Here is a 25,839-nt window from a genome sequence, read left to right as displayed (position 1 = left end):
GTCAGGTTTCATTCTATGGCAAAGCTACACTAGAGAGCTGAGGGAAGAATTCATGATTTGTAACCTTGTAATAAATCTGTCGCACAATGTGTCTCACACTCCAATTTAGCACCGCCTTGCGGTGTGACATAATTGATAAATGTCTCCTATTGTGTAATTCTCACACTAACAAAGTCAATTAAAGTGGTTGTAAACCTCAGACATGAAATATGAACAAAGCATATTCCTCTATAGTGTGTGTCTGTCTCAATCCAGAGCACTAAGTGTCATTTCTGTCCACTGCCTTGTCCCTCTGCTATAAGCATGAGTCACTTCTGATGAGTTTTTCTAACACCCATAAAGAATGGTGACAGGGGAGGGCACAGCCTGTGACTGACAGCCTCAGCTCTGTTCCTGTGTGAAGAGGGATGCATCCCTTTTCTTCCAATCAGCTCTCAGAGCTCTCATCGCTGATATAACTTCAACTCTCCTCCCACTGCTTTTCAGAGCTGAGAGATACTGTGTAAATTCTGTGGGAGGATTTGTTTCATCTCTGTGTATGACCTGAGGCCAGTCACTTCACTGGGTATATGTGAGGGTTTACAACCACTTTAGGGCAGAAGTACTCAAAATGCAGCACATCACATCACATCAGAATGACCAAGACATGCAGCAATCAAACATGCAGAAGGTCACAGATGTGATTTTTCAAACCATACAGAGGTGGTTTTCACCAGCCTAACATTAAGACTCAGAAACACAACATATACCTTTGAAACAACGAGATAGCAGAATGTAATGGTCCTACCACTACTGGAAGAGGGGTAATCACAATTCTTATATTCCATCTTTACATTTTAGCAGGTAAGTGTAGCTAAATATACTGTATAAAGCATACAGTGAAATATCCCTAACAAGGTGTGATAGGCAGGCACACAAACTTGATATGTTTGGAACTTGGAGGAAGATGTGTCCATCTAAATGTTTGATTATGGTTGATGCATTGAAATGTGTTCACTAGGTGAAGAAGAAAACACTAAATACATATCATCAAAAAAAAAAAATTGTCTGCTGACCATCACAGGGATGCTAGGGATAATGCACAATATAATGCATAAAGCAGCACTGCAGGTTACGCACTGCGAAGTACTGCCTACAGCAAAGTGTATTTGTTGTATAGGTTTGGTTTGCTCATACTTGGTTGATTAGGAGTTATTTGTGACAGGCTGATGTTCATATGATGGAGGAATTTAGGCTTGCTGAACATGTCCAGAAGGCTCACAGGAAGAACTTCACTCTCAGAGCTTTGTGTTTGATTTTTATAGCTTACTGATGAGTATGGATCATTCTACTTCAAAATTGTAGTCTGCTACAGATTCCATCAGCTATATCCAATGTACAATTCCTTTCCATATTTGTCACGGGATGGGAAATAGAGTAATATGACACATCTTCCACTGAGAGTCTCTGCAGCTCAGACCAACACAATTCTGGTTAGGCGATGTGAGGGGACATGAATATGTGTAACACACTCCAGCCTGAAACCCCAATCTTTCTGGGTGATAGCCATTAATTGTTAAGGCAGAGCAGCTGCAGGTAATTATGGTGCTGAGCCTATCCCAGAACATCAAATGGCCACAACTATAAGTCCTGAGCCTTCAGATGCATGACAAAGAAGAAAGGGCTGACTGGTCTACAGCGAGAATGGGGAACCCCTCAGTGGGCCCTGAGTATAAGGTTTAAAATTAAATAATGTAAAAAGTACCAAGTTGGGGTCCATCTTTTGAAATCACAGACCCCTCCAGGTACTTTTACATCATTATCAGCTGCAGACAGTAGCTGTGATTGTACTCTCAGTCCACACTGGTGCTGTGGGTGGCCCCCCCACAGTTAGAAACAACCAGCCTGCTATTTACCAACTGACAGCTCAATAAGCTGTCAGTTACAGATCACGCCATTCTGCACTGCTCCAGAATGGATCTCTCTTTATCTGGCGACACTGCACTACTCTCCATCTCCAGCCTCAGTGGTCTCAAGACAACATAGCAAGAATGGTGGGTGTCTGTTTTGACTCCTGTTCTCTGCCATGCCGCTCTCTAAACCCTCCTTTCACCCACCATGGCCAATGCTTAACCTGTCTAGGATTTTTGGGGAGCAGATCTGCAAGCGTGAAGATTCAAATTGCAGCCAGTTAGGACTGGTGTGCCAGCTTAAAAGGACACTCTGTCTCTTGCTCTCAGGGCCAAGCTCATTTCCAGATTCAGCTGTTAAAATGTCCCTGTCACCACAGGGTCACTTGTAAAAAAAAAGTGTGGGCTATAAAACAATAGCATGTATATTTTTTAACTTTCCAGCACCATCTTCAAAATCACTGCTTTGCTGCTTCACAGCCACTGCAGGTATTTGCAGACTTTGGGGTAGTGTGCACTAGTGGGAGCAGGTTTTCAACGCAGTGATGTTTGAAAAGAAAAGCAATCGGACCTCAACTCGGTATGTCCCTGTTCTAAGGGTCATACTCCACAACAGACAGCATTCCCCATACAAAGAACAAAGCAATCCCACTGCAGACACATGCAAAAACAATACATTAAAGAGATAAAGAAAATACACCCTCTACCCAAACCAAACCCACATATACTCACACTCAGAATAGAAATCACTATGGTCAAAAGAGGTTACCTCCAGTATAGCCCCTCTTTGTCATAATATACAACTATTGTAGAATACCCTCTAGGGTCACTGTATACTCCCAGCATATCCCCTTAGTGTCCCAACATACAGTACATCCATTCTATTATGGCCCCCTCTAGTATCACAATATATTTTTACATTCAGAACAATAAAAACACCTTTTTCTTTATATATCACATCCAATGTAATACTATGTCCATCACTGTATGTTCTGTTCAGAGTTAAAATAACCCCCCCCCCCTTCCAGAGAATAATGTAACCTCTATAGGTTTCAGGAAAAAAAATTTAAATGAAAAACCAGTCACTGCCATTAACAAACACACGGACACTCTCAGCACACACACTGCAGACAAGGCCAAATCTTCTACCTTTCTTTTTTTGTTTGGATGAAGATCGGAAAAAATAAATTCCATCTCCTCCTATTGAGAAAATCCATAAAATTACATGATAAGATGACAGACAAGACTGCCTGAGACGGTAAAAAAAGGATAATTTGAGGAAGTGTAGAGGTGGTGAGGGGCTCCATGCTACAGGTGATATGGCTACAGGAAGCCACCCCACATCATGTCATGTTATATGGATATAAGAAGCCACCCCCTATCATCTTTTATTATGTGATATGGATATAGGAAGCCACCCCACATCATCTTTCATTATGTGATATGGATATAGGAAGCCACCCCACATCATCTTTCATTATGTGATATGGATATAGGAAGCCACCCCACATCATCTTTCATTATGTGATATGGATATAGGAAGCCACCCCACATCATCTTTCATTATGTGATATGGATATAGGAAGCCACCCCCCATCATCTTTCATTATGTGATATGGATATAGGAAGCCACCCCACATCATCTTTCATTATGTGATATGGATATAGGAAGCCACCCCACATCATCTTTCATTAGGTGATATCGATATAGGAAGCCACCCCACATCATTTTTCATGTTATATAAATATAGGAAGCCACCCCACATCGTCTTTCATGTTATATGGATATAGGAAGCCACCCCACATCATCCTTCATTATGTTATATGGATGTACGAAGCCACCCCACATCATCTTTCATGTTATATGGATATAGGAAGCCACCACACATCACCTTTCATGTTATATGGATATAGGAAGCCACCCACATTATCTTTCATTATTTTATATGAATACAGGAAGCCACCCCACATCATTTTTCATGTTATGAATATAGGAAGTCACCCCACATGATCTTTCATGTTATATGGATACAAGAAGCCACCCCACATCATCTCTCATTATGTTATATGGATATAGGAAGCCACCCCACATCATCTTTCATTATGTTATATGGATATAGGAAGCCACCCCACATCATCTTTCATTATGTTATATGGATATAGGCAACCACCCCCTATCATCTTTCATTATGTTATATGGATATAGGCAACCACCCCACATCATCGTTCATTATGTTATATGGATATAGGCAACCACCCCACATCATCGTTTATGGTATACGGACACAGGAAGTCTCCCCACATCACCTTTCATTGTTATATGGATATCACAATTTATTATGTGACTGCCAGATGTGGGCTGTCTCTGATGTTATGGCTTAACACAGGGTCAACTACCAAGGAAAACATAGGCTGAGCTACACAACTGTGAGAGGAGTCTGAATATCTTTCATAATTTGTTCTATTTGTATAACACAAAGACTGATGGTGAAGGCCAGACTCATCTGAGTGAATAGGGCTCATACTACTCTACACATTTCCAGGCAAGGTTCCCTGCTAGGTGCAGTAGAGGGATGTACTGACAGTCATTGAGCAGAGTGTTTAGACTGTATACCTAATAATGGGATTATACACTACAGGAAAGGAATTATAAAGTGAATTAGCAGTTAGAGATTTCTTCACTTTCAAGCCTCTGCTGACCTACATATACCAGGAAGGTTCAGTCATTAGGCCGCCAAAGCAAAACCTTACCATAAAGACTCTTTGCATTTGTTCTTTTCTTTGACTTCACCGATGCCACATCAGAATTACTGTGAGGAAAAGGAAGAATGGGTGACTATAGTCTATAGGACTTGAGCAATGTGACATTGGAGAATTGGATGACAGTCTATAGGGACAGTGTAATGTGACAATGGGATGTAGTGCAAATGCAGGGAGACATTACAGTATGGGATGACTACAGTTTATAGGACAAGTGCAGGGTGACATTGAAGAATTGGGTGACAGTCTATAGAAAGAGTATAATGCGACAATGGAATGTAGGAAGACATTACAGTGTGAGTTGACTATAGTTTATAGGGTGAGTGTAGGGGGACTCTGGAGTAGAGGGTGACAATTTTTTAGGGTGAGCACATTGTGACAACAGAATACACAGTGACAGCCTATACAGTGAGTGCAAGGTGAAAGTAGAATAGAGAGTGACATTCTATAGGGTGAGTGCAGAACAGAGTGACTGTGTATGGAGTGAGCACAGAAAAATACAGACTAACAGTCTATAAGGTGGGTGCAGGGAGACTCCAGAATATGGGGTGACAATGTACAGGGTGGTTACAGAGCGATGGTCTGCAGGGTGCGGGGGGGGGGGGCAATGTGGGGTTCAGAGGGATGCTTTGACTTTTTGGTGTCACAATTATCAACAGGAATCATCAGTCAGGCTGTAACATGTTTACCTGAAATCTGCAGATTGACTTCCAAAGCCGCCTCGATAATAATTGGATAAATGACCGTTCATCCTGCAATATCTACATCAAGACAAATCCTGGGTTACCTTCTGCTACAAACATGTAGACATAGCAACATATGTGACCTCCCAGAGCTTTAGATGCAGTATACGTATGACATGTGAATGTGCCCTCTGTGTGTACAGGATACAATAAATGTTAGGAATGGGCACATCAGAGTTGTTGCTCTACATTATAGTAAGTCGCTACATTATTATAGGAGTCGCTGACACTTTGGGCCTATCCCCCCTCACAGCATATACAGCCAGGAAAACTGCATTTTCAGCATTCGTCTTCCTCTGGTTCAAACATCAGTCTAAGGGTTTCTTTTAGGGTTTTTATTAGAACAGTAACTTGGATAGGGATGGAGAACATAGGATACCCCAGAACTGAGGGCTAATTGCAGGCAGTATTGAACAACCTCTGACTGCATTGTACTCTCTTGGCTGTCTTGAACAACTCCTGGCTGTACTGCGCCAATTTCTGGCAGTACTGCACACTCCTGGCTGTTTCGCACAATTTCTAGCTGCATTGCGTTGGCTTCCCAAAGGGGGGGGGGGGGTTAGGCCACCCCACAGTCATTTCTTCTCTGTATATAGATGGATCAATTACTCACAGTTCCAGAATGGTTTTGTTTCCTCCCACCTCCTTCTGGCTCTGCTTCATTAGGCCGCCCAGCTAAACCAAGCTGGGACCTCGATGTCTTTAAAGGCATCTCTGGCTTCTTCTCTGTCTCTGCCCCAGGGACGGAACCCCTGCACAGGGTTCCCCTCCTGCAGGACTGGACCCAGGAACACGGCATTGCTACTCAGGCTTCAGACTACTTATGGGCTCTCCCTCTGCCTTTTGGGCACACCTCCCAGGGATTTGCTGGAGTGCCATAAATATTCAGGATGTCTGTCCAGCTCTCCCTCCAACTATTATTATTATACAGCATTTATATAGTGCCAACAGTTTGCTCAGCGCTGTACATTACAATGGGAGACATTACATGAGACAGTACAGTAACAATATAATAAAATACACGAGGGGTTCGAGGGCCCTGCTCCTTGGAGCTTACAATCTAGGAGGGAAGGGAGAGTGGTACAGGAGGAAATAGCTGTGGGGGATGGAGTGGTGGGGAGAGCAGAGGAGATCAGCAGTTAGGTGAGGGCGGGGTAGGCTTCCCTGAAGAGATGGGTTTTCAGGGTGCGCCTAAAGGTGTGGAGGGTAGGTGACAGTCTGATGGATTGGGGTAGTGAGTTCCAGAGGATGGGGGAAGCCCTGGAGAAGTCCTGGAGACGGGCATGGGAGGAGGAGACCAGGGAGCTGGAGAGTAGGAGGTCTTGTGAAAAGCAGAGAGTGCGTTTTGGGTGGTAGATGGATATGAGGTTGGTGATATAGTTGGGGGCAGCATTATGAACAGCTTTGTACGTCAATGTTAGTATTTTGAATTTTATGCGTTCTGCAATCGGAAGCCAGTGGAGGGATTGGCAGAGGGGGGTGGCGGATACGGAGCGGTTAGTAAGGTGGATGAGTCTAGCCGCAGAATTCAGGATAGACTGAAGCGGGGATAGCCTGTGTTGAGGTAGGCTGGCGAGGAGGGAGTTACAGTAGTCAAGTCGTGATATGATAAGTGGTCGGGGGGGGGGGGGGGGGGCGCGGGCTGGGGGGAAAACTAGGAGCTCGCTTTTGGCAAGGTTTAATTTGAGGAAGTGGAGTGACATCCAGTCTGATATGTCGTTCAGAAGGCTAGTGATTCGGGCGGAGACTGAAGGGGTGAGGCGAAACTATAATTCTAGAAGTCTCTAGAAGACAGGGGGAAGTAGCAGAACAGCAGCTTGTGAAACACTGAACAGCTTTAAGCAATCAACCCTTGTCCACTGTTTAGAGAGGAGCCAAACTAAGTTTACCTAGCAGCCAACTCTGAACTAGGAGGGTGCAACATAAGGGGAGGTGCAGAAAAACTGAGGAACAGGAAAGAAGACATGTTGGTCAGCAGAAGCCCCAGAGTACAATGCAGAGAGGTCAAGGCCACTGTGTACAGGTAAACTGGCATCTGACAAGGCCCCAGAGTACATTAGAGACCAAAGGAGGGGAGGGAGCTTTGAAATTAGAAGTCGTATTGATGGAGATAATGGTTGTGTAGGCATAGATTGAGTGGAAATATTCACACATACTCGGATTATCCAATGAAATGGCAGAAATATTTTTCCGTGTGTCAGGACAGTCTCATGGCTCCCATGTCTTTCCCTTTTGCATCAGTCAGCAGATAAGTCGCCACTTACAGACACTCTGTGAAGAGAGGAATATAAAACCATTATTTTTATTATACTGGATTTACTGTATATAACTCCAACAGTTTGTACAACACTTTACAAAATAAAAAGGGACAGTACAGTTATGATCCAATTCAAGACAAAAGGGCCCTGCTCTTGAGAGCTTATAATCTAAAGGCAAGGGCAAGTGATACAAAAGATAACCGTGGGGGGACAAGATGATGAAGAAAGTAAAATGCAGTTGTTATGTAATGGCAAGATAAGCTTCCCTGTTCATCCCTGTGTTCAAAGATCACCTAAAGGCAAACAGAGTAGGAGATAGCCATACAGGTTGTGATAGGGAGTTCCAGAGGATGAGAGAGGTGTGCACAGGTGGAGGTGACAAGGGAGTGAGGGCTCGTTCACACTTGGCTGTTTTACCAACGCTTGCCAAACGCCCCTATAGCGTTTGGCAAGCGTTGGTCCGGCGTTTGCGGAGCGGTTTTTAACACTCGGCAAACGTTCCGCAAACGTTGCATGCGCGGTTTAGCGGAGGTTGCAAGGCATTTGCCGAGCGTTAATAACGCCCCACAAACGCCTATAATGCAGTTTGAGTGGTGTTACCGCTCCGCAAACGCCCCGCAACTGCGTCGCAACCGCACGCGCCGGCCGGGCATTGCGGAGCGGCACCATAGACGAGAATAGGAGGCTTCAACACCTCCTGACTCGACCAGAGGCGTCCGTTTTGCCGAGACGTAAACGCTCCCGTTAGAACAGCACCATGTTCCGTAATGTGCAGAATTGGCAGAGGCGTTTGGGAAGCGGTAAAAACGCTTCCCAATTGCCTCTCTGCCGCCTGCACACAACACTAGTGTGAACGTAGCCTTTGGCTCAGTTCAGACTAGCATTGAAAGCAGGCGTTTGAGGGGACGCCTATGAAAATGAAACAAACAGCAGCACACAGTTGATGCCTCATGTCAAGTTAGGAGGAGTTGAAGCCTTTCAAGGCCTCCCATTCAAGTCTATGCTGACACTCCTCAAATGCCTGGCAGGCATTTGCAGGCATCTGCGGGGCGTTAATACCATTAAGTTCATTATAGGCATTTGTGGTGCAGTTTTAACGCTTGTAAAACGCCTATAAAATGTCTCAAAACCGCGCATAGGGCATTTGGGGAGCGTTTTTAATGCCTGTAAAATGCCTGTCTAATGCTATAGGGGCATTTGGGAAGAAGTCAAGTGTGAACAAGCCCTTAGAGAGCAGGAGGTCTTTGGGGGAGGTCAGTTGGCATTCAGCGGAGTGGTTGTTTGCAGCAAGAGTCTGCCAGAAGCAGGATCATCATCATCACGGCTCTGGGTAGTCATTCAATGTCAATCATGTCATCCAGCAATGTAGATCCAATGTCAAGCACAATGTATTTGGATCATAACACAGTGTGCAATTTGTAGATTTTATTTTAATCATTTTTACTAAAATACGGTCACAGTGTGTTTATTTTTTTTGAATGATTAACAATGGGTACCACATCAAAGAGCCATAACATTATGACTACTGGTAAAGGTAAAGTGAAGATTATCAACTGGTAAAGGTATACTGTAGGTAAAGTGAAGAACATCAATTATTTCGTTACAATGACATCTGAACGTTGTTGGGATTTATTAGGCAGCAAGTGAACATGTTGTCTCTGAAATTAATGTGTTGAAAGTAGAAAAAAAAAAGGCAAGCATAAGGATTTGTGTAAATTGTAATGGCTAGATGACTGGGTCAGAGCCTCTCCAAAACTGCATCACTAGGCGCTATACTTACCTTCTCTCTAACAGTCCAAGTCTGGGAGGGTTCCCTTGCCAGCATCTTCCCCCTGAGCACACAGGGACCATGCTGGCAATGTAATCTGAACTGTGCATGCCATTCACAATGATAGGCAGCCCTGGGCGTCTTGTCAAAGCAGCGTGATTCGTCTGTGGGTGGTTGCGGGTGCAAGAACAGATGCATTTCTCGCACTTACAACCAGCCCGCACAGTGTGAACCAGGACTAAGCTACTCTTTAAAGGGGACTTCCACATTCCTGTACATTCTGCCTCCTCCCACAGAACCCTTTATGGGTCAGGGATGTGGTGAGGAGGCCCCCGTCCTTAACACAGGGACATAGTGCTCTGCTGCCCTGCCAAGGTACCATCCCCATCCCTATGTTAAAATCATGTAGTCTGGTACGGTTCAGAAGGGGGAAGGGGGGGGGGTGATATCCGCTGCTCTCCTTCCTGTCTAGCCAAGTTTCAGGCATCTGAAACAGATTTTGGGGATTTTCTTTTTGTAAATGTCACTTCTCCCTCAAACATGTTATTTAAAGTGGGTATAAAGGCTTAAGATTTTTTACCTTAATGCATTCTCTGCATTAAGGTAAAAAAACTTCTATTGTCAGCTCCTCCCCAGCCCCCCTCCAAATATTTACCTGAGCCCGATCTTGATCCAAAGCTGCTCTCTCTCCCTCCTCACTGGATTCAGTGAGAGGAAAGGGTGCCATTGCCTCCTGCTGCTGTCAATCAAATCTAGTAACAAAGGGGCAGGTCCAAGCCCCACTGTGTGTGTGTCAATGGACACACACACTCTGTGGAGTTTGTGATTGAGCCTGCAAGCGTGCCACTATAGGAAGCAGATTCTTATGGCGGCTCACAGAGAGGAGGAGGAACCCAGAGCACCGCCGTGGGACCCCAGAAGAGGAGGATCGGGGCTGCATTCTGCAAAACCATTGCACAGAGAAGGTAATATTCAATATTGAGTTGGCCCTCCCTTTGCAGATATAACAGCTTCAATTCTTCTAGGAAGGCTGTCCACAAGGTTTAGGAGGGTGTCTATGGGAATGTTTGACCATTCTTCCAGAAGCGTATTTGTGAGGTCAGGCACTGATGTTAGATGAGAAGGCCTGGCTCACAGTCTCCGCTCTAATTCATCCCAAAGGTGTTCTATTGGGTTGAGGTCAGGACTCTGTGCAGGCCAGTCAAGTTCCTCCACCCCAAACTCGCTCATCCATGTCTTTATGGACCTTGCTTTGTGCACTGGTGCGCAGTCATATTGGAACAGAAAGGGGCCATCCCCAAACTGTTCCCACAAAGTTGGGAACATGAAATTGTCCAAAATGTCTTGGTATGCTGATGCCTTAAGAGTTCCCTTCACTGGAACTAAGGGGGCGAAGCTCAATCCCTGAAAAACAACCCCACACCATAATCCCCCCTCCACCAAACTTTACACTTGGCACAATGCAGTCAGGCAGGTACCATTCTCCTGGCAACCACCAAACCCAGACAAGTCCGTCGGATTGCCAGACAGAGAAGCGTGACTCGTCACTCCAGAGAACATGTCTCCACTGCTCTAGAGTCCAGTGGTGGCATGCTTTACACTGCTGCAGCATTCAATGCTTTGCATTGAACTTGGTGATGTAAGGCTTGGATGCAGCTGCTCAGCCATAGAAACCCATTCCATGAAGCTCTCTACGCACTGTTGTTGTGCTAATCTGAAGGCCACACGAAGTTCGGGGGTCTCCAGCTATTGATGCTGCAGACAGTTGGTGACTTCTGTGCACTGTGCGCTACAGCATGCGCTGACATCACTGTAATTTTATGTGGCCTACCACTTCGTGGCTGAGTTGCTGTTGTTCCCAGTTGCTTCCACTTTGTTATACTACCACTAACAGTTGACCGTGGAATGCTTAGTTGCAAGGCAATGTCATGGATGGACTTATTGTACAGGTGACAACCTATCACAGTACCACGCTTGAATTCACTCAGCTCCTGAGAGCGACCCGTTCTTTCACAAATGTTTGTAGAAGCAGTCTGCATGCCTAGGTGCTTTATACACCTGTGGCCATGGAGGTGATTGGAACACCTGAATCCAATTATTTGGAGGGGTGTCCCAATACTTTTGGCAATATAATGTATGTCTCTGTACACATAGGGCCTTAGGCTAGGCTCACACCTATGCAGGTTACATTTGAGCCATTTCTGCATTGCGTTTTTTTTTTTACATTTTACTTGTTGCTAGGCAGATTTAAACCACAAAACGCATCAAAAAGTAGCAAAAATGCAGAAAAAAACACAATACATGCTTTTCTGCAGCATTTCCATTGAAGTCTATAGAACCAAAAACACAACTTTTTGTGTTCAAAAAAGTCCCTGACCCTTTCCAAAAAACGCACAGATGTGAACATGTCCCATAGGAAAGCAGGTTAAATGGATTGTACTGCATTTCTGAAAAAAGCAAAATGCTGCAGAAAACAAACACTTAGGTGTGAGCCCAGGGTAAAACATGATTACCACTTGGTACAGAGTTCTGTCCCGTCCAGCCAGTCACAGACTCACAGACTGAGACACTGCAGGCAGCAAGGCTGGATATTGCACCTCTGCCCCCCCAGACACACTAAAACACTTGAATTGAACGCATATGGGCTTGATGCTCGTGTGTAAGGAGCTTAAAGTGTATTTCCACTTTTTCAGTCAAATTGGGATAACACTTGTTTTTATTCACATAGCAGAACTTAAAAAAAAAAAAAAATATCAAAACATTTTTGCTCTCATTTTGCCTGCTTTTTTTCTGAAAGCTAAAAAACTGACGCATTGCTCTGCTCTGTTAAAAACACAATGCAGCACAAGCACAGCAATGTAAAAACACAAGCCAGTCTTCTGTGCACACACACGTGCCATGGTGCAAACAAACAAACACCAAGAGCATCAGTGGCGTCACTAGCATATCTGGCACCAGAGGCAGATCTTTAATATATATAAAATTATTTTCAGTAATAATCATGAACTTAAAGATCATGCATAATGGGGAATGGGAGCAGAATTAGCCAATGGAGGGCGTACAGTCGCAGTTGTAAGTATGGTTGCAACTTTATGCGCAGAAACTGAACTTGCACAATTATCAATGTTGTATAATTTAAAAGAAGGGAAGCCTTGAGGTTATCAGCAATAAAAGTGGCATACACAGTGTTCCACCCACGGAACACCTGGAGGCATGGCCAATACAATGGGTGTTTGTAGCTTCACAGTGTATGGCTTGAAGTGAGGGAGTAAAAAAAGCCCCAGCACTGTTGTCACTGGCAGAAATAAGAACTCCCAGCACTGTCTGCAATATTACCCTCTTAAAGGAGACGTTCACCTTACATAACATTACACCCATATTCAGGGTGTAAAATGTAACATGATACGAACGGAACTGGCCCCTGCAGCCCCTCCACCCTGATCCCCGTTGTGACAGCTAGCAGGGGATTTTCTCCCCCTGCTAGTTGTCACAATTAAAAAAAAAAAAAAAATAGCCATGTGGGGCTCTGCTTGGCTGCCTCACTCATTCACAGTATTCTTTGAATGAGAAAAAAAACAAACACACAAACAAACCATTTATACTTGCCTGCTCTGTCCAATGGTATTGCCCAGAGCGGCTTGGAACCTCCTCTTCTTGGGTTCCTTGTCAACACTCCTGGCTCCTCCTCTTCTCAGTGTGCCGCCATAGGAAGCCGCTTCCTATCATGGCACACCTGCGGGCTTGATCCTGACTTTTGCTGCCTGTGTCTATACACACAAACAGCGTGGATCAATCCCACCCCCCGCTCTCTTGTCAGGGGACTGTTTAGTGTTCTCATTCTGTGAATGAGAACACTAAAAGTTCCGACAGCCTTTGCGGCTGTCAGCTTGTAGTTCTCAGTGAACTACAACGGCGCTGTGTGGCGCTGTGGTAGTTCATCGAGTCTTCCTGTAAGTATCTGCCTGCCTGTACAGGATGTACAGGCACACAGATACACTGACAGGTGTGCAGGAGACCTGCTTCACACCAGAGATCTGCTGGTCACTGGTGCAATGCTTTAGAGGCTCCAGAAACAAGAAATAATAAATACAATTTTTTTTTACCTGCAAACAATGTGTATTTATTATTTTTTGTTAAAAGATGAACTTATCCTTTAATTGGCATTCAGAGGTAATACCAACGTTAGCCCACCAGCATTAAAGTGGTTCTAAAGCCCAAACATTTTTACCATAATGCATTCCTTGCATTAAGGTGGTAGTAAACCACAAAAATTAAAAAAAAAAAAATCTAAAAAAGTATGCAGCGCATATTAGTACATTATGAAAGACTTACCTCAAAACGAAGCCCTTCAGCAGAGCGTTGTCACAGCTCCGCGAGGCTTCCATCTTCACCCGGTCTTCATTCCGCGTTTGCAGGCAGAGATCGTTTGATTGGCCGAGCCATCATGATGTCACTCTCGTGCATGCGTGCGGAGTTTCAGCTACGGCACAGCTCCGTGCCGTCCATTGAGAGCGCAATGCACATAAGCCGGTGACATCACCAGCGATGTTGCAGTAAACATTTCCTAAACGGTGTAGGTTTGGGAGATATTTACAGTGCCTACAGATAAGCTTTAGTAGCCTCCCTAGCGGTCTGATTATGTCAGTTTTTCTGTGCTCAAAGCCATACTTTTTTTGCATGGAAATATGAAGTTTTTTTTATTGTAGGCCTGTAATTTTTAGGAATAACTCACTGAAATCTGTCCGAACAAGAGTCTAGTAAACATCCCGGGTATGATAAAATTTGAAACACGAAATCATAAATTATAATTTAATAAATAATCATAAAAAATAATAATATAATAATAAATTTAATTCAATAATGTAATCAAACCAAAAACACTGAAATTTGAAATATAGCGCCAAGTTCGCACATCACTGAGCAAAGTCGCAAAATCATTTTCAGTGTCTGATGACGAATTTCCCCACGAATCATTATCACTCAAATCTGAAAGTGGTTCTGATTTACTATCGCTGTTCTCTAGCTGGTCTAAAACCGATTTTGACCTAAAGGGACGCTTTTTGGACATTTCTCAGTTTCAAGGCAGAAAGAACAGTAAAAATGCAGGCAGGGCACAGGACAAAGCACTCGGGACAAAATGTATGTGAAATGTTTTGATACAGTAATGTTTTACTATGTGATTTTAGTGTATTTAGTGAATATCACTTTTTCACATTTTTAAATTTCCCGCCAGTTCTGTCCCCGTACGTCCCGACGTCACAGGGAACGGAACCCAGAAGACGGATGTTGGCATCGGCCGGAGGACATTGCCGGGGACACTGCAGGAGAGACATCGTGGGAGTGCAGGACACGGTAAGTTCAGAAGAGATCCCGGAGCAGTGCCGCATGGTAAGCCCGAGTGTATCTCGGGGTTACCGCTTGTGGTGCTGAAACTTTACCCCGAGCTACACTCGGGAATACCGCCAAGGATGTTAAAGGCTCACCTGTAGATAAAACATAAAAAATAGGGCTTACTTCCACATTAAGGTAAAAAAGGTTAAGGTAAAAGTATCGCCCCGCATGCCCCCTTTTACTTACCTGAGCCCTTACTCGATCCAGAGCTGTGCCTATTTGCAGCGCTCTTCTCTCACCTGGTCTCACAGGCTTTGATGAGGCAGCGGGATCCATGGGTGCCCTCTGCAGTCAGTCAAATCCCCTGACAAGAGAGCGGGGGGTGGGATTGAGCCACGCTGTCTGTGTTTATAGACACAGGTAGCAAAGCTCAGGATCAAGCCCGCAGGTGTGTCATGATAGCAAGCGGCTTCCTATGGTAGCACACCGAGAAGAGGAGGAGCCAGGAACGTCTACGAGGAACCTGAGAAGAGGAGGAGCCAGGAGTGTCTACGAGGAACCCGAGAAGAGGAGGTTCCAGGCCGCTCTGGGCAATACCATTGCACAGAGCAGGCGAATATAAATGGTTTTGTTTTGTTTTTTTAAAGCTCTGAGTTTACAATCACTTTAATGGTCAGTGGAATACTTAGGCTGGGTATATTATGTACCAAAACTTGGCCAGTTCCGCAGCAACTGGATGACAGCCATTAGACCAGCTTCTGTCAAATGGTCCTGCTGGAAAAAAACTGAAAAACCTGCATTTGATCGACATGCGCAGACTAGGACTGCAGCGCTGATCTGTGTATTATGATTTTGGAGATTTGGGAGTCCCTGCTGTCAGAATACAATAGGATGCGGGGATCTGTGATTTCTTTTTCCTTTCAACCAGCAGGTTGAATTAAAGAAAAAAAATTGAGGCATGTATATCCTTCTTAGGAACCCCCTTCTCCTAACATTGCTGGTTGGTGGCTGTCTGGAAGAATAACCGTCTGGCCATTAGTGGTCAGTGACTGGATGCAACATAACCCCCTCAAGCATCAGTGGTTAGTATCTGGATTGAACAATAGTGTAAGGTTTTACAAAATTCAGTTCAATTGTATCAGCAATTATACAGTGGTTGATATAGTTTGTAGAGGTCAGTAAGAGAGGCTTCTAGTTCTATTCCTATTACTTGTTGCATTGACAGCACCTACTGTATGATACTTCTGATGTGCCCCTGGCTAACTGATGTTTCTTGTCTTTCAGAAGGAGCTGTCATTCCATCTGCAGTTTTACTAATGGACTTCTACTTCAGTGACTTTGAGCTCTTCGAGTGGAAATCAATGCCTCAACAAATACACAGTTGGCTAAAGGATAAAAAATGTGGATTGTAAATGGGTTTGTTAATGCGGTGTTAAACCCAATACCAAAAATTTTATATATTGCAGCTTACCAGTCATTTGATGTGGGGGTCGTATTCGTTTTCTCTTTTAACCCCCCCCCCCCCATTTTCACCTGGTGATCTGGCCAGTAGCACACCTCTTGTATTAGAATGCCTCCACTCTGGATGAAGGTGTTGTCAGTCTGAGGTGAGGGGTGTGTTAGTGTATTTAAATCTGCTAGTATATCTAACAAATTGAAACAAACATGTTTTTTTGGGGGGGAGGGGGTGAAGGTTTTACTTAAATAAAAGCTGATCATTGTAAGCTTCCCTGTCAGTGGTAAATGGTTTGTCTCAACCCTAAAATTGCTAGATCTGTAGGACAGCTTGTTCTCATGAAAAACAACAGACTTACTGGCCAGATCACCAGATGAAAATAGAAAATAGAAAAAGAAAACAAATGCAGACATCACATCTAAGAATTGGTAAACTGTAATATAATGAATGTTTGCTTTTGGATTATTACCACTAATTTTGAACAGAGATCAGTCCATACTGGTGTACGACAAGGCTCTGTACTAGGTGCTGTTCTATCAGTTCTGGTTGTAAGTGATATAACTGAAGGTTTGGTGGACAAAGTATATATTTTTGATGACACAAATACAGTCAGGTCCATAAATATTGGGACATCGACACAATTCTAACATTTTTGGCTCTATACACCACCACAATAGATTTGAAATGAAACGAACAAGATGTGCTTTAACTGCAGACTGTCAGCTGTAATTTGAGGGTATTTACATCCAAATCAGGTGAACGGTGTAGGAATTACAACAGTTTGCATATGTGCCTCCCACTTGTTAAGGGACCAAAAGTAATGGGACAGAATAATAATCATAAATCAAACTTTCACTTTTTAATACTTGGTTGCAAATCCTTTGCAGTAAATTACAGCCTGAAGTCTGGAACCCATAGACATCACCAGGTGCTGGGTTTCATCCCTGGTGATGCTCTGCCAGGCCTCTACTGCAACTGTCTTCAGTTCCTGCTTGTTCTTGGGGCATTTTCCCTTCAGTTTTGTCTTCAGCAAGTGAAATGCATGCTCAATCAGATTCAGGTCAGGTGATTGACTTGGCCATTGCATAACATTCCACTTCTTTCCCTTAAAAAACTCTTTGGTTGCTTTTGCAGTATGCTTTGGGTCATTGTCCATCTGCACTGTGAAGCGGCGTCCAATGAGTTCTGAAGCATTTGGCTGAACATGAGCAGATAATATTGACCAAAACACTTCAGAATTCATCCTGCTGCTTTTGTCAGCAGTCACATCATCAATAAATACAAGAGAACCAGTTCCATTGGCAGCCATACATGCCCATGCCATGACACTACCACCACCATGCTTCACTGATGAGGTGGTATGCTTAGGATCATGAGCAGTTCCTTTCCTTCTCCATACTCTTCTCTTCCCATCACTCTGGTACAAGTTGATCTCGGTCTCATCTGTCCATAGGATGTTGTTCCAGAACTGTGAAGGCTTTTTTAGATGTTGTTAGGCAAACTCTAATCTGGCCTTCCTGTTTTTGAGGCTCACCAATGGTTTACATCTTGTGGTGAACCCTGTGTATTCACTCTGGTGAAGTCTTCTCTTGATTGTTGACTTTGACACACATACACCTACCTCCTGGAGAGTGTTCTTGATCTGGCCAACTGTTGTGAAGGGTGTTTTCTTCACCAGGGAAAGAATTCTTCGGTCATCCACCACAGTTGTTTTCAGTGGTCTTCCGGGTCTTTTGGTGTTGCTGAGCTCACCGTTGCGTTCCTTCTTTTTAAGGATGTTCCAGACAGTTGTTTTGGCCACGCCTAATGTTTTTGCCATCGCTCTGATGGGTTGGTTTTGTTTTTTCAGCCTAATGATGGCTTGCTTCACTGATAGCGACAGCTCTTTGGATCTTGAGAGTTGACAGCAACAGATTCCAAATGCAAATAGCACACTTGAAATGAACTCTGGACCTTTTATCTGCTCATTGTAATTGGGATAATGAGGGAATAACACACACCTGGCCATAGAACAGCTGAGAAGCCAATTGTCCCATTACTTTTGGTCCCTTAACAAGTGGGAGGCACATATGCAAACTGTTGTAATTCCTACACCGTTCACCCGATTTGGATGTAAATACCCTCAAATTAAAGCCGACAGTCTGCAGTTAAAGCACATCTTGTTTAATTTCAAATCCATTGTGGTGGTGTATAGAGCCAAAAATGTTAGAATTGTGTCGATGTCCCAATATTTATGGACCTGACTGTATGTGCAATAGGGTTGGTATTCAGAATTATTTAGTGTTGTTTGAAGGTTAGTGACAGCACTTGAAACTGCAGTTCAAGGTTTTTAAAAGGCAAAAGAATGCACTTAGGAAAGGAAAAAAGAACTCTCTTACCAAGGATAATATACGGTGTTGGCCAGAACCACAGGAAAGGAAAACAAAATATAGAAGTGTCCATTTCAGATTATTACAAAAGAAGCAAAAAACAGGTGACCAGGCAGCAGGGAAGGAAGATACCAGCCATTGTAGGGAAGATACTAAATTCTCCAATGTGGGATTAAGAAGATTTCAGAGTTCATGTGAAGGTGTTTCAGATCTAGTGGCTGCCAAGTCAGCTGTTAGATGAGCACTAATCATTTAAAGCTTCTTAAAGTACTGTGCAGTCGCCAATCACTCACGCAGCTACACTATCCTGTTCATACAGGAGACCACATATCAACCAAATGCAAATGTTTACATTAATGCAAGACTCACCAACTTAAAAATAGTTAGATAAAAATCAAGAGAACCTAAAACCACCAACCAGGAAATATCTTGACAAATATACAAACATCTATATAAGAACTTAAACTCATTAATCTGCCAACATCTAGATAAAAGAAAGAGACCCACGTACCTACAAACATACAGATTTATAGATGAAGCCACCCCCCCGTCCCAGAGACAGCTGAAGGATGAGACCCACCATCCATTTAGAAACAATAATACACCAATCTGGAGATATGCAATGGATGATATCCACCCACCTGGAAATATCCAAAGCAGGGTTTCTAAACGTTTTTTTACCTTGGAGGAACCCTTGTCAAAAATTTTGATATCACAGGGAACTCCTGAAAAAATCTTCATATCGACAGCTCATGGAACATTGGTGTGACCAGCGAGCTGTTGATATAACAATTATTTTTAGAAATAGCATTAAATCATAGGATATTAAAAACGTACCTATTTAGTGTGATGGCTTTTTTATGCACAGTTGCTCAATTTCGGGCCAAACATGAGATAAGCAGCGTACAGGGGGGAAGGGCAAAGTAGAAGGAGTCTCCAGGGTACAGTACATTGGGGCAGGGCACATATTTACATGGCAGCAAAGCACTTTATTACATGAGAGCAGGGCACATATTTACAGTAGTGGTTTCCTTACCATACAGAGCGCTGCAGGGAAGCGGCTGTGTTGGTCCTTGTTCTGGCATGTTGTATTATGACCGCCCCTTCTCTCTCGTCCATCTCATGTGATGTTACATGCAAGCACCTGGGATGGACAATCAGGGAAGAAGGACCAGCTGGGAACAGCAGAGGCACTGTGTTTGCCTGCACCGTTCTGCATGTGGGGGAATGGATAGGACAGTGTTGGCAGTGGAAATGCAATCCACCAGCTGCCTGCAACTGACAGGTAGACCGTGACAGGAACACCTGGGGACCTCTCATGGAACCCTGGGGTTGAGAACCCTGATCTAAAGGATGAGATCCACCCACCAACCTATAAATATGTAGGTAAATACAGGACACACATCTGTCAGCTTAGCAATATTTTCCATAGTATAGGTTTTACATGCTACTACAAAACAGTAACAATGCACTAAGGAGGGGAATGCATGCCCTGAGTAGACCTTGGACAAACAAGGAGAAAGGGACCACATTTGTCACAGAAACAGACGGCAAAGGAGACAAGATGACATCAGGAAAATAAAACAACAAAGCAAAACATTGAATTCTCAGTTTCCAACTATTCCATCTACACATATCCTCCTGAAACTTTTCATCATGAAGGTCAGAATGAGTCTGAGGAGCGGTGGGGGGCATCAGTAAGACGATAGCGTTACTTCATAACGGGCAGCACAGTGGCTAAATGGTTAGCACTTCCACCTGGCAGTACTAGGGTTATTGGTTCGAATCCCAACCACAACACCACCTGCCTGGAGTTTGCATGTTCTCCCTGTGCCTGCGTGGGTTTCCTCTGGGTACTCCGGTTTCCTCCCACACTCCAAAGACATGCTGGTAGGTTAATTGGATCCTGTCTAAATTGGCCCTAGTATGTGTATGTATGAATGTGAGTTATGGACCTTAGATTATACACACCTTGAGGGTTAGGGACTGATGTGAATGTACAATATCTATGTAAAGTGCTGCGTAAATTGACAGCACTTTACAAGTCCCTAAAATAAATAAAATAAATAAATATCTACATGGCCCACTATAACCAATGATGACTCCAGCAGACAACTCCTGCTGTGCTTATTTAGCCCCATCAGTGCAGATGGAAGGACCCAACATTGCAGCACCTACTTTCCCTAAAGCAGACATTGGACCAGCCTTTGCACAACCGTTTTTACATGGAGAAACCCTTGAAGAGGTTTTTAGGTCTCAGAGAACCCCCACTAAAATTGACCTACAGCTCATGGTACATTAGCATGATCAGTATGGTGTAGAGACTTAAAAAAACCAAAAAACTAATAGAAAATGCGGTTTAGTCTATACCCAAGACATAAAAATCGCCGAAATAAGTGATTGACATTGGTGGTTAATGTAGAAATGACCCCTTATACTGATGGTCAGTGTAACAGGGGATCAATCTGCCATTGGAACCCCTAGCATCATATGGGGGAACACCATGGAGCCAGGATTGGGAATGGTTGCACTAAAGATTGGTTGGACTACAGGTTTATCCGTCTGTAGCTGCATTTCTAATCAGCTGCACCGTCTATGAAGGAAGGTGTGTACAATGCAGGCACCAATGGCAACAACTTATCCTAGAGAAAACAAAAGCAAGTGTACAAGGTTTGTAAACTGCTGTTTGGCTATTCCTCGGAGTGGTCTTGGCTGGCAGTGTCTGCTTCTGCTAAAGAGAATAGTGACAGTCCACTGGGATTAGGAAATGTAGTCTATTGGAACTTTTATTCCTAGTAACCATGAAACTTCCAGACGCCTCACATCCACACAGCACCCACAAATCACAATCTAGGATTTATATGAAATGATCATTAAATTCCAAACACAAAATTAACATACAAAATATTTACCAAGAACACGCAGAAAGCCTTACATCTCCGCATCGTGTAATAACGGCAGTTTCTGAATATAGAAGACTGACTGTATCTCACAGTGATTTTGGTGCATAATGCACACTGCCATCCCACACACTGCACAGACTTGGTTGTCCTGGATACAAGAAGAGATGGCAAAGTCTACCCTCTTCATACTGGCACTGCTGGTAAAGGCAACACTCACGGGGTTCAGTAACATACAATATTATTCTAGATTATGTCAGAGAATGACATCCACAAATAACATACAATGTGGGATGCTAAACATGAGCAAAAGACTACATGTAACATGGCATACCGGGATATGTCTGAGAAATGACCCCCACACGGAATATACAGTACAACATGGTATATTTAACAGGAGTCACAGCACCATACAACATAGTACTCCCGTCTTCTGGGATATGTACAATAATGACCCCCGCACACTGCAGCGCACGCTTAATCCGCTGTAATACAAAGCAGAACAATAGAGATTTGTTCCATTGCTGCTGCTATTATTTACTTTATAAATGGCTCCCGGGGAAGAGCAGAACATTCCACACAATGAGGAGTCTCACCTTATTCACAGACCCAAAACAATTCTCTGGACGCCATTGCCTGTAGACTTAATGTCTATGTACAGCACGGCAGAAACTGAACCTGCAGATTTCTGAGCAACACACTGCCCTCTATATACAGACATTGCATCCCCCCATAACACACACACTGCCCCCCCCATATAACACACACACTGCCCCCCCCCATATAACACACACACTGCCCCCCATAAACACACACACTGCCCCCCCATATATTACACACACTGCCCCCCCATATAACACATACACTGCCCCTCACAATACAAAGACACACTGCCCCCCATAATACATACATTGCATCCCCCCATAACACACACACTGCCCCCCCCCATATAACACACACACTGCCCCCCCCCCCATATATTACACACACTGCCCCCCATAAGACACACACTGCCCCCCCATATATTACACACACTGCCCCCCCATATAACACATACACACTGCCCCCCATAACACACACATTGCCCCTCACAATACAAAGACACACTGCCCCCCATAATACATACATTGCATCCCTCCATAAACACACAGTGTACCCCCCATAATACACACACTGCCCCCCCCATAAACACACACACACATTGCCCCTCACAATACACAGACACACTGCCCCCCATAATACATACAGGCATTGCATCCCTCCATAACACAGTGTACCCCCCATAACACACACACTGCCCCCCCATAAACACACACACACACACACACACACACACACACACACTGCCCCTCACAATACACAGACACACTGCCCCCCATAATACATACAGACATTGCATCCCTCCATAACACAGTGTACCCCCCATAAACACACACACTGCCCCCCATAAACACACACACTGCCCCTCACAATACACAGACACACTGCCCCCCATAATACATACAGACATTGCATCCCCCCATAACACACACACTGCCCCCCCATATAACACACACACTGCCCCCCATAACACACACACTACCCCCCATAAACACACACATTGCCCCTCACAATACAAAGATACACTGCCCCCCATAATACATACATTGCATCCCTCCATAAACACACAGTGTACCCCCCATAACACACACACTGCCCCCCACAATACACAGACACACTGCCCCCCATAATACATACAGACATTGCATCCCTCCATAACACACAGTGTACCCCCATAACACAGACTGCCCCCCATAAACACACACACTGCCCCTCACAATACACACAAACTGCTCCTCACAATACACACACCCCCCCCCACCACCACCACCTTCCATATAATACACCCTGCTACCCCCTATTTGAACACACAAAATACTCTGCAGCCCCCCCTGCCCCCAATACACATTAAACCCCATATGCACTTACACCAACAATAACCCCATACCCCCCACCCCATGGTAAATTCCATCCTCACCCACACTACTGCTATCCCCCATAAAACACAACAATACACCAAAATGCTCCCCCACGACATAATTAAACATCTCCCCACACAGCTGTACCCCCCCACACACACCACCGAAACAACAAGCCCACACCCCGTTGCCTCCCCCATACAACACACGCTCCCAGCCCGTTGCCTCCCCCATACAACACACGCTCCCAGCCCGTTGCCTCCCCCATACAACACACGCTCCCAGCCCGTTGCCTCCCCCATACAACACACGCTCCCAGCCCGTTGCCTCCCCCATACAACACACGCTCCCAGCCCGTTGCCTCCCCCATACAACACACGCTCCCAGCCCGTTGCCTCCCCCATACAACACACGCTCCCAGCCCGTTGCCTCCCCCATACAAACACACGCTCCCAGCCCGTTGCCTCCCCCATACAACACACGCTCCCAGCCCGTTGCCTCCCCCATACAACACACGCTCCCAGCCCGTTGCCTCCCCCATACAACACACGCTCCCAGCCCGTTGCCTCCCCCATACAACACACGCTCCCAGCCCGTTGCCTCCCCCATACAACACACGCTCCCAGCCCGTTGCCTCCCCCATACAACACACGCTCCCAGCCCGTTGCCTCCCCCATACAACACACGCTCCCAGCCCGTTGCCTCCCCCATACAACACACGCTCCCAGCCCGTGGCCTCCCCCATACAACACACACTCCCAGCCCGTTGCCTCCCCCATACAACACACGCTCCCAGCCCATTGCCTCCCCCATACGACACACGCTCGCAGCCCTTTGCCTCCCCCATACGACACACGCCCACACCCCGTTGCCTTCCTCATACGACACGCGCCCACACCCCACTGCCTCCCCCATACGACACACGCCCACACACCACTGCTTCCCCCATACGACACATGCCCACACACCGCTGCTTCCCCCATACAACACACGCACTGCTGCTTCCCCCATACAACACACAGCTACGCACCGCTGCTTTCCCCATACAACACACACCTACGCACCGCTGCTTCCCCCATACAACACACCCACAATGCTGCCCCCCATACAACACATGCCCACAACTCTGACCCCTCCCCCCATACAACAGACTCAAATCTCTTCCCCCACCCAATACAAAAACACCCACCCTGCACCGCACACCCACTCGCTACTCCACAGTATAAAACACGAACACTGCTGTCCCCCCATACAGCAAACCCGCACCGCCGCCTCTCCCACACAACACACCCACACCGCCGCCTCTCCCACACAACACACCCACACCGCCGCCTCTCCCACACAACACACCCACACCGCCGCCTCTCCCATACAACACACCCACACCGCCGCCTCTCCCACACAACACACCCACACCGCCGCCTCTCCCACACAACACACCCACACCGCCACCTCTCCCACACAACACACCCACACCGCCGCCTCTCCCATACAACACACCCACACCGCCGCCTCTCCCATACAACACACCCACACCTCTGCCTATCCCACACCGCTGCCTCTCCCACACAACACACCCACACCGCTGCCTCTCCCACACAACACACCCACACCGCTGCCTCTCCCACACAACACACCCACACCGCTGCCTCTCCCACCCAACACACCCACACCGCTGCCTCTCCCACACAACACACCCACACTGCTGCCTCTCCCACACAACACACCCACACCGCTCCCTCTCCGACACAACACACCGCTGCCTCTCCCACACAACACACCGCTGCCTCTCCCACACAACACACCCACACCGCTGCCTCTCCGACACAACACACCCACACCACTGCCTCTCCCACACAACACACCCACACCGCTGCCTCTCCGACACAACACACCGCTGCCTCTCCCACACAACACACCGCTGCCTCTCCCACGCAACACACCCACACCGCTGCCTCTCCGACACAACACACCCACACCGCTGCCTCTCTGACACAACACACCCACACCGCTGCCTCTCCCATACAACACACCCACACAACACACCCACACCGCTGCCTCTCCCACACAACACACCCACACCGCTGCCTCTCCCACACAACACACCCACACCGCTGCTCCCTATACAACTATTATGCCCATCCAACACACCCACACCTCTGTGCCCCCCTCCCCATACAACTCACCAGTACTGCTACCTCCCAATTGCCACACACCTCTGCCTCCCTGTCAAATTAAACACCCACCTGTACCCCCTCCCCATACGCCTCATCCCTATTGTTACCCCTCAACCCCACACTGCTGTAATACATTATATACCACTACCCCCCTACATAATCCACTGTTGCACCTTCCTCCTATATAGCTCACACACGGTTGGGACCCCCTCCCCATATAGCACACTCAC

At 45.6% G+C, this 25,839-nt stretch overlaps 1 protein-coding gene across 8 annotated transcripts in view; it reads right to left on the bottom strand.

Annotated features, from left to right (window-relative positions):
* EPS8 (EGFR pathway substrate 8, signaling adaptor) overlaps positions 1-25,839 on the bottom strand; it is an 87,823-nt gene that overhangs the window by 35,617 nt on the left and 26,367 nt on the right. For 6 of the 8 annotated variants that reach the window (XM_089669844.1, XM_089669845.1, XM_089669842.1 and 3 more), the window contains exons 2-4: positions 7,549-7,663; positions 5,339-5,410; positions 4,641-4,699 (exon numbers count right to left, since the gene is read on the bottom strand). In XM_089669844.1, the coding sequence (XP_089525970.1) occupies positions 4,641-4,699; positions 5,339-5,400 (121 nt within the window). In that variant the 5' untranslated portion in view covers positions 5,401-5,410; positions 7,549-7,663. Of the gene's footprint in view, positions 1-4,640; positions 4,700-5,338; positions 5,411-7,548; positions 7,664-21,486; positions 21,641-22,070; positions 22,177-25,839 lie in introns of those variants that run through there. The other 2 variants (XM_089669841.1, XM_089669840.1) reach the window with 2 other exon arrangements.

This window comes from Staurois parvus, unplaced genomic scaffold (assembly GCF_062004578.1).
Source record: "Staurois parvus isolate SC_StPar_1 unplaced genomic scaffold, SC_StPar_1.0 ptg000010l, whole genome shotgun sequence".
In the NCBI taxonomy this organism is placed as follows: domain Eukaryota; kingdom Metazoa; phylum Chordata; class Amphibia; order Anura; family Ranidae; genus Staurois; species Staurois parvus.
Note: the sequence above shows the minus strand (reverse complement) of the source record. Positions and strands in the feature narration are given on the sequence as shown.